Source organism: Nuphar pumila, chromosome 3 (assembly GCF_984573655.1).
Source record: "Nuphar pumila chromosome 3, dmNupPumi1.hap1.1, whole genome shotgun sequence".
Classification (NCBI taxonomy): domain Eukaryota; kingdom Viridiplantae; phylum Streptophyta; class Magnoliopsida; order Nymphaeales; family Nymphaeaceae; genus Nuphar; species Nuphar pumila.
In genome coordinates, this window is record NC_143251.1 from 126,531,382 (window position 1) to 126,543,975 (window position 12,594).

General features: G+C 35.8%; 1 protein-coding gene across 2 annotated transcripts in view; it reads left to right on the forward strand.

Annotated features, from left to right (window-relative positions):
* LOC149843677 (protein CHROMATIN REMODELING 5-like) overlaps positions 1–12,594 on the forward strand; it is a 146,557-nt gene that overhangs the window by 15,964 nt on the left and 117,999 nt on the right. For both annotated transcript variants that reach the window (XM_090000014.1, XM_090000015.1), the window contains exons 5-9: positions 2,666–2,902; positions 3,008–3,091; positions 10,476–10,535; positions 10,657–10,760; positions 11,282–11,333. In XM_090000014.1, coding sequence (XP_089856140.1) covers positions 2,666–2,902; positions 3,008–3,091; positions 10,476–10,535; positions 10,657–10,760; positions 11,282–11,333 — 537 coding nt within the window. The remainder of the gene's footprint in view (positions 1–2,665; positions 2,903–3,007; positions 3,092–10,475; positions 10,536–10,656; positions 10,761–11,281; positions 11,334–12,594) is intronic.

Here is a 12,594-nt window from a genome sequence, read left to right on the forward strand (position 1 = left end):
GAGATCAATTCAAGAAAATGTGCCGTGGTGTATGTTGTTTGCTGATGATATTGTTTTGATTGATGAGTCTAGAGCTGGGGTTAATGCTAAGTTAGAATTATGGAGACAGACATTGGAAGCAAGAGGTTTTAAGTTGAGTAAGAGTAAGACAGAATACATGGAATGTCGATTTAGTAAGCAACGAAGTAGTGATGGGAGTGTAGTGAAGCTTGGTGAGCAAGAAATACCGGTGGATGATTGTTTCAAATATTTGGGATCTATCATTCAAAAGTACAGAGAAATTGATGGAGATGTAAATCATAGGATAAAGGTTGGGTGGATGAAATGAAAAAGTGCAACTGGAGTGTTGTGCGATCGTAGAATGCCATTGCGGTTGAAGGGAAAGTTTTATAGGATGACTATTAGGCCCGCTTTACTATATGGTACGAAATGTTGGGCTGCCAAGAGACATCATATTCAAAAAATGAGTGTAGCTGGGATGCATATGCTTAGATGGATGTGTGGAAATAAATACAATAAAAGATAAGATTCGGTACGAGGAGATACGTAAGAAGGTAGGCGTTGCACCCATTGAAAATAAGATGAGAGAGAATCGTTTACAGTGGTTTGGATATATTCGACGAAGGCCTAATGATGCTCCAGTTAGAAGGATGGAGAAATGAGAAAATATATTAGTTAAAAGAGGTCGGGGTAGACCTAGAAAGACTTGGATGAAGATGATAGGAAAGGATATGAATGCTTTGAACCTCACCGAGGACATGGCATTGGATAGAAATGATTGGAGGAGAAGGATTCATGTGGAAAACCCAGAATGATTTTCTTTTTTGGTTCATATCGCCGACCCCAATTGTTTTGGGATGAAGGCGTAGTTGTTGTTGTTGTTGTTGTTTTTAATTTTTAAAACTTCTGAGATTTTCTTGAGAAAAACCACTTATTAAAAATCTCTTATAGAAAAACCCTCAGCGAGAAATTACCTTGAACAATATAGGTGTGTGATATGTGTGTGTGGTATATATATATAGGGAAAAATATTTGCTACTAATAAAGGTAAGGAACTAATGAGCTAGAAATCATAGGTTCAAGTTGTATCGACTCAATCTAACCACATATATGTGTTCAACATGGTTTGTTTGCTAAGGATCAAGCCTTGTATTGTGCTTTTCTGATATAAAAATGTGATATTTTGAGTTATGAAATTTTGGCACATTGTGGACCGTTGAATTTTTTATCCATAAAACCTAATTACTTGTCATAATCACATGATTCAAAACAAGTTCCCTACTAAACAAACCATGTAGATCTCATCTATAACATTTGATCTAAAAAAATGGGATTTTTTTGAAGAAAAGAGTAATTTCTACTCATTAGTTACCTTCATTATTAGCCATTATTTACCCATATATATATATAGTGAAAGATCAATAAAAAGTATCGAACGCTATTCCATTATTTGGAATGTTATGATAAAATTTTGTTTGAAATGATGTGGTAGAAGACAACATGCGACTTGAATGGCATGATCGGCTGTGGATGTTGACATCCATCATCTTCAATGAAGATGTTTTTGGCTCGACCTATTATGTTCTGTTTCACTATTATGTTGGGTGGTAAAGTAAATAATACATGATAGAGCTTGCGAATAGATGATTATCAGAGACGGAACTTAGAATTATTGCCAATCAATAATTTGGAACTACTTTGTACATATATCTGCAATATAGAAAATATCAAAGTGGACCGAGTCTCAAACCAAAGACTTAAGTTTGTCAGATAACCTGATGTTAACCATGATTCAAGACAAGTATATATATATATATATATATATATATATATTACTTATCATCGTTCAAAATATCAATCTTTCCCTACCATCAGTATTCTTGATGATATCTACCTAAAGTTTGCCAGATTCAAAGGCCCTTGGTTGGAAGGGGTAAGGAAAGAACAACGCTCCAGAAGTCACAGTCGCCTGCATTTGCAAACATGCACCACTCGATTTCAAAGGCTGAACAATTTGCCCTTATGAATGGAATAATACCATTAGCACTAAAACTGCAGAACTCAAAATCTGGCAGAATGCCAAGAACAAGGACGTTGAAGGGAAGTGACTCAGTTCAAGAAAAGGGAGCGCCTACTAGAGCCCGTATATATATATATATATATATATATATATATATATATATATATATATATATATATATAGTGTGTGTGTGTGTGTGTGTGTGTGTGTGTGTGTGTGTGTGTGTGTGTGTGTGTGTGTGAGGACTCGAGTTCATCAAACAACCTGATGTTAACCGTGATTTTAATAAGTGTTTGACTGTCTCTATTGGGTGCTGTGCCTTGAACGGTATTGGGTTTTGTTGATGTTATGTCAAACAGGCATATGGGCTAATTGAGGTGTCCATGTGACATTTACTTTCTTCATTGTTATTCTTATGCACTTAAGACGTTACTTTTAGGTGTATGCCCTTATGACATGAGTTCAATTTAGAATTGTACCTATTCTTATTCCATTGCTTTCTAATGGTTCTTCTAGTCTATATAAGAAACTTGTTGCTTATATGTCTTATCTTGGTTTCAGGTTTCCTTTAGATTTGTGAAAATAGTTCTTTTGCCTTGTTCTATGCATGAAAATTATTAGTCTTCCTGGAACTTTGTATGCAAGGTTTCTCAAGAGGAGGCTGATGAAGAAGAAGATGGCGATGCCATTGAGAAGGTCTTGTGGCACCAAGCAAAGGGAGTGGCACATGATGCCCTGGCGAATGGCAGATCATTGCAGCCAGTTGTGTCAAGCTTCTTATTAGACCCTGAATTGGATTGGGATAATGTGGAGTTTTTCATAAAATGGAAAGGCCAGTCATACTTACACTGCCAGTGGCAATCACTATCTGAACTTCAAAATGTATGCTCAGGGACTACTTTTTTAATCAGAAGTGTGATGCAGGCTTATCATGCTTTATTTTTTCTTGAATGACATTTCAGCTTGTCTTATGTGGTCATTGTGCAGCTCAGTGGTTTCAAGAAGGTCTTAAATTACATGAAGAGAGTAAAGGAGGAAAGGAAGTTTAGGAAGGCATTGTCACGTGAGGAGGTAATTCTTGCCTGGCTTGAACCAGGCATCTTACCCATTCTGCTTTTTTACAACTTTGCAGCAAGTAAAAGGTTTATTTCTGCGGGAGGTGCAGATTATGTAAAATATTGCTTTTCATTGTTAAATGCATTTGATCACTTTTCTTTTTATATAGTTTGTTCTTGTTTAGCTTTCTTGTGTGTAGCTGCAAAAGATTTGATGTGCTTTGTGGGGGTGATACGAGAGTGAAATTGCTATTTTGTTAGATTATTTAACAAAAGCCATGAATATGGAATGTGATGTTGTGCTACTACACTTGAATGCAATGTGTATTGAGATGTGATTGGTTGATTATTATACATGGTTGTATGGATATTTCTGTCCAGGTTAAACTTGTGTAGAATAAGGGTTATTTTTGTCATTACTTCACCTTTTACTAATTGGGGCAGAGTTGTAATTTCTGCCATTAGTGATTTACCCAAGAGAGAACGTCCAATATTGGGATCCAGTGTTATCAAAAATGCGCCTTGAGGCGCAAAAGGCACGTTTTTGATAGCCTGAGGCGTGAGGCGAAGAAGAAGAAGAAATTGGACCAAACCTCTGTTTGTCACGTTTACACTTTCTCTGCAGGGTTATGGGTTATGTTAGTGCATACCTACTCCAAAATTTAAGAATCCAAGACCCTCTATTTGAAGATGGAATTTAGAATCTTGAAAAAGGTTTGATGTCTATCATGGAATACTTGAATAAGATGAAGGCAATTTCAAACTAGCTTGCCATGATGCTGCATCAGGTGTCAGACGAGGACAAGGTATGGTAGCCACTCGATTGATTGAGACTAAATTATCTCTCTTCATGAATTTGTTGTGTCTTCCAATCTTGCCTACATCTAAGGAGCTAAGGTTCAAGTTATTACAATGTGAGATGAGTTTGAGTAGCCTTTCAACAGGTTAAATTAAAAATACTGATGAGGTTCAAAATGTTCTTGCACTTGATATGACTCGAGAATGAGCTTCTGCATATTATCCTCGATGAGTAAGAGGTCATAGATGAGGAGGAAATCAAGGAGGACATGGGTTTTGCCATTGTCGAACATACCATCTCTGGGAAATATCAATGTTGTGAAAAATATTCCTACTTGTATATGCAAGAAGCCAGGTTTTGTGAAAGCAAACTGTTGGTATAAAAATAATCCCAACTACAAGTCAGAGGTGAGTAAAGGTTTGAATATATTGCAGAATCAAAATAAAAGCCAAAGTATTGTGGTGTGGTCATATGGTGAAAAGAGGACACTATTAGCTGCCGTACATGATTGAACTTTAGGAAGAATGGGGATGGTGTTTGGTCTAATGACTAGTTCAGCGAATAATATCACTGGTTATGATCCCATATCATGGTAAAAATAAAGTGATTATTGGAGATGGTTCTTTACATTTGATCACTTATACTGGAAATGGTGTCCTTTGTCTCTATCTAATGTGTTCAATGTTCCAAATATCAAAAAATCTTATTTTCGTATCTAAACTTGTTTATGAGACGAATTCTGGTGTCATATTTACTCCCTCTTCTGTGCCATGAAAAGAATGTACACTAAAGAGAGATATAACGACCCCAAACCCACCCTGGAAAAATGCAATTTTTTTTTAAAACAATTGTGAAAAACCTCTCAAGGTCCAGGGTGCATTACAGTTTTAATGTTCTCATTCTATCAACCATTCCAACCATAAAGTCAATTTAAAACAATAAATTAAATTTCATTTATTAAATCAAATAAGTCAGAGAATTAAAAAATTTAAAATGCACATCAAATCCCGGGCCACCAAATCATAAACCTCGAGTCCTCTAGCAAGTCAATCTCTCTCATCACTAAGCCTCAGTGCCTGAAAAACATTTTTAGAAAATGGGTAAGAACCGAAGTTTTTGTACGAGATCCTTTAAAAAACCAACAGTAAAAAAAATAACACAAATTAAATCAAACACAAATTTAAGAGAAAATCACACTAACTTACCATCTAAGCATTCAACAATTTCATGCTAAATTAAATATTCAGGAATGCATGAAACTAATGCCAAACCGTTAATGATACATGAATCAATGCACATACAAGAATAACTTTTTAAGTTAATTTATCATAATTGCTTCTGTATGCATGTCCCTATTTAAATGCACACAAATTTAATTTTTACTTCCTTACCAACCCGCAGATACTTAAAACGAGTAAAGTTTTCGAGGTTCAAGGCAGTTCCTAGTCATAGCTTAACACACAATTTGTATTTTAATTACTGGGTTTTACACTTGTTTCCCGACCGATATTAAGAATTATCACCATCAATCAAAACATTTATGAATCATCACCTAATGCCAGGACATCAAGAAAATCATCATCTAGTGATACCACTTTCTTGGTATACCAATAACTACAGTTGAGTCAACAACACTATCCTCAGGCAAAGTGACCGAAAGTTTCCTATAACCGTGGTTGAGAACACAAACCACACATTAGATTCTTGAGGACAATAATTGCACACGGTGTTTAGTATCCTCACGGTCTCCCACAACCGCCATTCAAGGTTCCCACCCTTTCAGAGGGACACCAAAAAAGAAAATTATTATATTATTTGGTCTCTTACCATCTTAATTACTTAAGAGTTCTTTACACAAGAACAATTATGTAAATCATCATGCAAAAACAATTTTTGACTTTTGCCTTATCAATTCAATAGTGTAACTAATTCAAAAACCAATTTTTTCAGAAATCATTTTGCAATGCATAAACAATTTCACTATCTCGTGAGCAACACATGCTCCTGGCCTTCAAAGGCCCATCAGCGGTTCAGATCACACCACCCACACAAGGGTCAAATAACTTTGTTATTGTATAGAAACTCTCTTCAAAAAGAGATAGACAAATACAAGGCCAATGGGGCCTATTTATAATACAATGAGGGGCCAAAGGGGGCAGCCCCATGTGGCTGTTGGGGCTGCACCCAACGGTCACATTTGTGACCGTTGGGGCAGCTCCAACAGCCATATGGAGCTGTCCCTATCATGACAAATGGTTAAAAACAAAAAAATAAAAAGTACAAAAAAGCAAAATATAAAAAGAAATAAAAATATCAGCCCCTAATGGGCTGACACCTATTCAATGAAAAGACCGAAATACCCCTGATGGGTATTTCGGTTTTTATATATATATATATATATGAATATATATCTTAACAGTGACTTGTGACTTTTATTAAATGTTTGTTAGGGGTGTTATCTGGGTCATGTCCAATGTTTTACTAGTGCATGTTTATGTTTTGTTACTCATAATGCATATATTCATGTTCTTTTTTTTTATTGCATTATAAATTTTTTGGGGATTTTTCTCTATTTTTTGTAACTTTCAGATTTTGTATGGTTTTTAGTTCAAGCTTTTTTCTGTATCATACAATACGATACAGTATGATATACCCATATATGAGGCTCATGCGATACAGGTTCCGATATGCTATTACATTGCCATGAACACCTCAACAAAATGAGATTGTTGAGAGGAAGCATCTTCACATTTGTGGAGAGTGCACTATCCATGATTCATGCTAGTAAGTTACCTATTACATTATGGACAAGCATTTCGTTCAGCTGTTTATGTTATCAATGGCTTACCCATGAAGCTTCTTGATGTCAAGTCACGGGTATTTTACACTTTATTGGAATGCATCCAGATTATAATATGTTAAGAGCATATGGTTGTATTTGCTACATTCACGTGGATAAAAGTATGGGGAATAAATTTGAAGACAACTAGAATTTGTGGATTTGTTGGAAATGTAGACGACTGTAAGGGCTTTGGATGTCATGTTCTTGTAAGGTGATGCATGTATGTGTCTATTATTTTTATGAGAAACATTTTCAAAGAGATTTTGTGCGGGAAAGTATTTCGAAAGGGACTGATGTTGAAATTTATGAACCATGAATAAGTGCACGGTTATTCTCAAGTAATGCAAGCAGTAGAGTTAAAGAGAAAGTGCTTGTTCAGAATATGAGACAACATGCTGATGATGTTCATCCACTCAAGAATGATGAGCCAGAAGTTGTGGAAACAGGTGCTGATGTTCAGGAATGCTCAAAGTATTTGTATACAGCAGGCGAGAAATGATGCACTAGATTTGATTACCAACCAACATGATAACCAGTTACAAACCTTACTATCTAGTAGGCAGTAAACACATGATCAGAGTGAGGCTGATGCTGAAGAGCTATTGTTAAAAGATCATTAAGAATTTGACATCCTATTGAGCTATGTCACATGGGTGCGGGTGCGACACGGGTGCGGCGCAATTTCAAAAAATTTGGACACGGGGACTCGGCTATATATATATTAAAAAAAAAAAAAATATATATATATATATATATATATATATATATATAAGACTCGGTCAAAGTTGTGCCCATTAGGGGACAGGTGATGAGTTGTGAAGGCATTCTGTACACTTTCTTCATACAGGAATAATTCACTTTTGGGCACTTTCTTCACTTTCTTCATACACTGTAATAATTCACTTTCTTCATACAGGAAAAAACCACAAAAACTTGAGTTGTGCCCATTCTGTACTTAAAACTTGAAAGTGTACAGGTTTTTTAGTTGTGATGGGTTTTTTTCCTTACAGCTGTAGCCCAGAAAATTTAAAAAAAAAAAATTCAAATTTTTTTTTTCCAAAAAATGGACCAAAATGACCCTGGGTGCGTTGACCACACCCAGGGTCGGGTTGACCGAGTCCGAGCCGCACCCGTGTCCGCACCTGTGTCGGTGCGTGTCGACGCGGGTGCGGCGACCTTGGAGCCGAGTCCGTGTGACATAGCTATTGAGGATGGGTAAGCTACAAAATTTTAACTTTGAGTTTGAAGCGTTTTAATAGAAATACAGAAAATGGTGGGCCAAGGTCTTTTAGTGAAACTAAAAGTAATCTTAGGTGGGTTGAGGCAATGAAAGAAGAAATGAAGTCCCTAAATTAATGCATAACCTGAGATTGTTAAGAGATCCATGGATAAAAATGTTGATGGATTGAAATGTATAAACCCAGTGGAAGCATAGAGAAGTATAACACAAGGCTTGTGACCATGGAGTCTGCATAATAATACGGACTTGAAAACTTTCAGCCTAGTGGTTAAAATTGGAAACTATTAGAGTAATAATATTTCTTGCACTATTTTACGAGTGGTCCCTTAATCTTTTGGATGTTTTTTTGTTAGTCACACAGAGAAACCCAAGGCCTTGGGACAGGTAGATCATAGATCTACCCCCAGAGGGGAAAACTCTGTGGCTAGAACCCTCACCCCCTGGGCCTATGCTGGGCAGGGAGGTGGCGCTCATAGGGATTGAACCTTAACCACCCGTATGATAGCCAAGGCCCATCCCCGCTGCACCAACCCCCCGTTGGGGCTAGTTGGATCTTAAAAATGCAATTTTACATGACAATTTAAAAGAATCACCTCAATGATATAGTGAAAAAGGATCTAAGATATGCATGCAGATTGAAGAGATAGATATATGGTTTGCAGTAGTTATATAGATCATGGTTTGAGAGCTTCTCAAGTGAGACTCAAAGTCATGAGTTCAAAAGATTTCCACTTGATCATTCACTCTTTATATGCAATGGTAAAGATTGTACTACTCTAACTTTGGTATATGTGGATGATATCATTGTCATAGATAATTGCAATAAGCACATCTAGAAGATTAAAGATTTGTTGAGCAGACAATTTTTAATGAAAGACCTAGGAAAAGTGAAGTACTTTTTGGGAGTAGAAGTTGACAAAAAAGGTGAAGAGCTCATTTTGTCATAGCATAAATAGACTGTAGATCTGCCAGCCAAGACTGAGATAAAAGAATATAAACCCTTGGTCATGTTTTAATGATGTTACCATGGCTGATACTACCTGTAAACACGGAAAAAACTTGGAAAAAATGAAGATAGGAGTAGGAGAGTGGAGAAATGAGAGGATAATAAGTAGAGAAGACGATAGCTAAGGCAGCAAAAATTCTTTCTTCTCATTCCTTTTTGTACCATATATGTACACTTATGAGAAAAAAGGTCTTGGACAGAATTGCCCTTACAAAAAGGCCAAAGACTATTACTCTAAGAACTCAAATAATTACGAAAATGCCCCTGTTATAAATATCATTCCCAACAGGTCACACCAAGCCTGATTTGTTAAAGGATAAGCTCTATTGATGGAGTTATTTAAAGACCCCACAAAGTATAGAAGCACAAAAGATATGCTCCAATCTCACCTTTGTGATACCTGGTATAATTTATGCTGTAAATCAAGTATCCCAGTTTATGCATGAACCAAAGATAGGTATATGAAAACAGTGAAGAGAATCTTGTAATACTTGAAGGGTACAATTGGTGATGGATTAGTTTACAGGAATATGTCTCAAAATCAGGATATGTGATCAATCTTAAGTTATTGTGTTTTTATTGGAAGAAATGTAGTTTCTTAGAGTAGTTGAAAGCAGAAGGTAGTGGCTTGATCAAGTACAGAAGTTGAATACAGGGCTATGGCAGCAATGACACCAGATTTGTTATGGATTAGTATAGTCTTTTTATAAGTATGGCATTTATTGTTCACCCATCTATCAAATGCAGCCATCACATCCTTAGAGAAATGAATAATGCTAGGAACAATCTTGCTGAACTCATAATAGGTACTGGAAAGCAGTTCATGATTCAGTGTGGGAGCATTGTCGTGGGTCTAGGATTTAAGCTATTTCATGCCAAGTTGCCTCCATGTGTCAAGTGTCAAAGGCCTGAAATGTCTTTCATTACATGCGTGATTAAAGTCGACATGTGGATTTCCAAAAATCTATATTGACCTCTATGTGCAGGTTGGTGTAGGCATGGGGTTAAGCATTTTGAATATTCATTTAATTCGGTGAATTGGTTGGGCCTAGACCATGTTTGCTCTTGTATTGCTGATTTTGTAAAAATATATGATACTTTTTGCATTGATCTACTTTACCACCTACATTTTCTGAAAATGGAGCTGCCTGGCATTTCCTTGTCATCTTGAGCTGCAATCTTGGGAAATATAGTTATTTGTGCATGTGAACTCCATTGGACTGCTAATTTTGTTGCATGAATATTTTTTTGTGCATATATATATATATATGTGTGTGTGTGTGTGTGTGTGTGTGTGTTTCTGTGACATTTTCATTAGTTTTGTAGTTTATTTCTCAGTAAGGTTTTCAGGTATGATATTTTTCTGTGTCAAAGGTTGGTATGTTGGATGCATTTCTTCCTGTTCTTCTCATGTTCTTTCGGTAGTTTCGTTCCTATTTTGAACTTGTATTCTCTTACTTTTACTTCTAGTCTTTAATTTTTATATTAACAAGATTTTGTTAATTTCTTTCAGGTTGAGGTTCATGATGTAAACAAGGAAATGGAGTTGGACCTTCTCAAGCAGTATAGTCAGGTTATTATTGTTTCCCTTTTTCTTTATGCATGTGCTAGAAATTTCTTTTGGGGACTCTTCATGTTTGTTTTTCTTTCTTTATCCATATTTAGTTGCATTGTAACCTGTATTTGTTCGTCAGGTAGAAAGAATATTTGCAGATAGGACCTCTAAAGGTGGTTCGGATGAAGAGACACAAGAGTATTTGGTCAAATGGCAGGGATTGCCCTATTCTGAAGCAACTTGGTATATAAACATCAACTGAATGAGCTTGAGAGCTGATTATCGTGTTGCTATTTTTGTTCAAAGACCAGCATGCTAGTTTATATTGTTTGAGACTCTTGGTCATTGAGTTAACTATAGCTGTTTGTAGTCTGCCAGCCAAAGAATAGATATTCTGAACAGCAATGTTTTATAATATATTGAAAAATAACTGCTTTAACCTTGCTAACAAGATTTCTGTTTAAACCTTTGCATGGTTCATGCTTCATTCATGTCCAAAGACTTTGTTGCAATGTGTCCATCCTATATTTGATATCCTTGTGAGTTGAATATGTCACCATCTTTCAGTTCCTGCGATAGTGTAGTTTTTTCTGGTTAAGAACAATGAACGCTTATTTGGCATGATCAGGGGATATTTTACAATGTATTTACTGTCTAATACCATTAAAATAAGATGTGATTTTCATTGTTTTTTGTGTATTTTTGAAGTTTGATTAGGACACTTCTTTGCCTGGTTTTATGGTTGGTGGGGTCTTTCTTTGCAGGGAGAAAGATATTGATATTCATTTTGCTCAAGATGCAATTGATGAGTACAAGGTTCGGTTCTCCTCCACACAGTTATCTTCCATCTTGCATGGTTGAGTATCATTTTGTGGATGCTTAAAATTGGGTAAATTATATTTTTTTGGGCTTGAGGATGTCTGGCGTCTGCTGCTGTTCTTCTCTTGAAATTTTGATGATGTGCTGGTTTTTGACTTGATAAATAAGACATGAAAAACAGGTATAAACTATTATTTAGTTTCTTAGTAGTAGAACATTGTGTTGGAGTTGTATATGTTTAAGGCTGTAGGCTATATTGTTAAAATACATTATATATATATATATATGTATGTATAGCAGGGGTATTGTGGTCTTTTTCTGTATTGTAATATATATATATATATATATATATATATATATATATATATATAGTCCAGTAGGGATTGAACAGTCTTTTTTTTTTCTATTTATTTTAGTACGTAAATCAGTGTTGACTGATTGGGATCTGTCCAATTAGTCGTTGGACTGCCTCCCTTTTCTCCTTTTTGAATTCCATGTATTGCTCTATAAATAGAGCCTCTTGTAAATGTAGAAATATGTTTTTCTAAGCATATTTGTTGAGAATACTAAGATCATTATTTTTACATTGTGTTCTATTGAATTTTTTGGTTTACATATCTCTTTTATGAGATTGTAATTGGTCCATTAGAGACCATTTTGTATTTGTGCACTTGTGTAGCCCTTTGTTGGCTTTGTGATTGTGCACATCTTGTTTCATTTCATGGTATTGAAAACCATCTTGGGTGTGCTTTATCTGTGGTGGTGGTCTTCAAGCCTTGCTCTTCCATATGAAGCCATTCACTTCACCGTTAGCATGGGTGAAAGAGAATCCGCCTCCGTCATCTCCTACGAGCTCAATGAAAACAACTACTTGATGTGGGCTACCACAATGGAAAACCACATCAAGAGAAAAAAGCTTTGGGGTTTTGTTAGTAAGACCACTAATGAACCCCAACTTAAGCTAACGAGAAGAGAAGGAGATCAAATCAAAGCTCTTTCCGAAGAAGAAAAGAGAAGGCTTTGCAAAACTATCAAGTCAAAATAAATTCGAAGAAGAAAAGAGAAGGTTTTACAAAACTATCAAGACAAAATAAAGGATTGGGAGGCTAATAACGCTCAAATACTCTCATAGTTCATGAATATCATGGAGTTCAAGATTGCCACCAACATCATCAAGTTCAAAAAAGCATGCAATGCATGTATCTTCTTAAAGAGCTCATTCATTCAAAAGGATATGGTTAGACTATATTATCTCCAA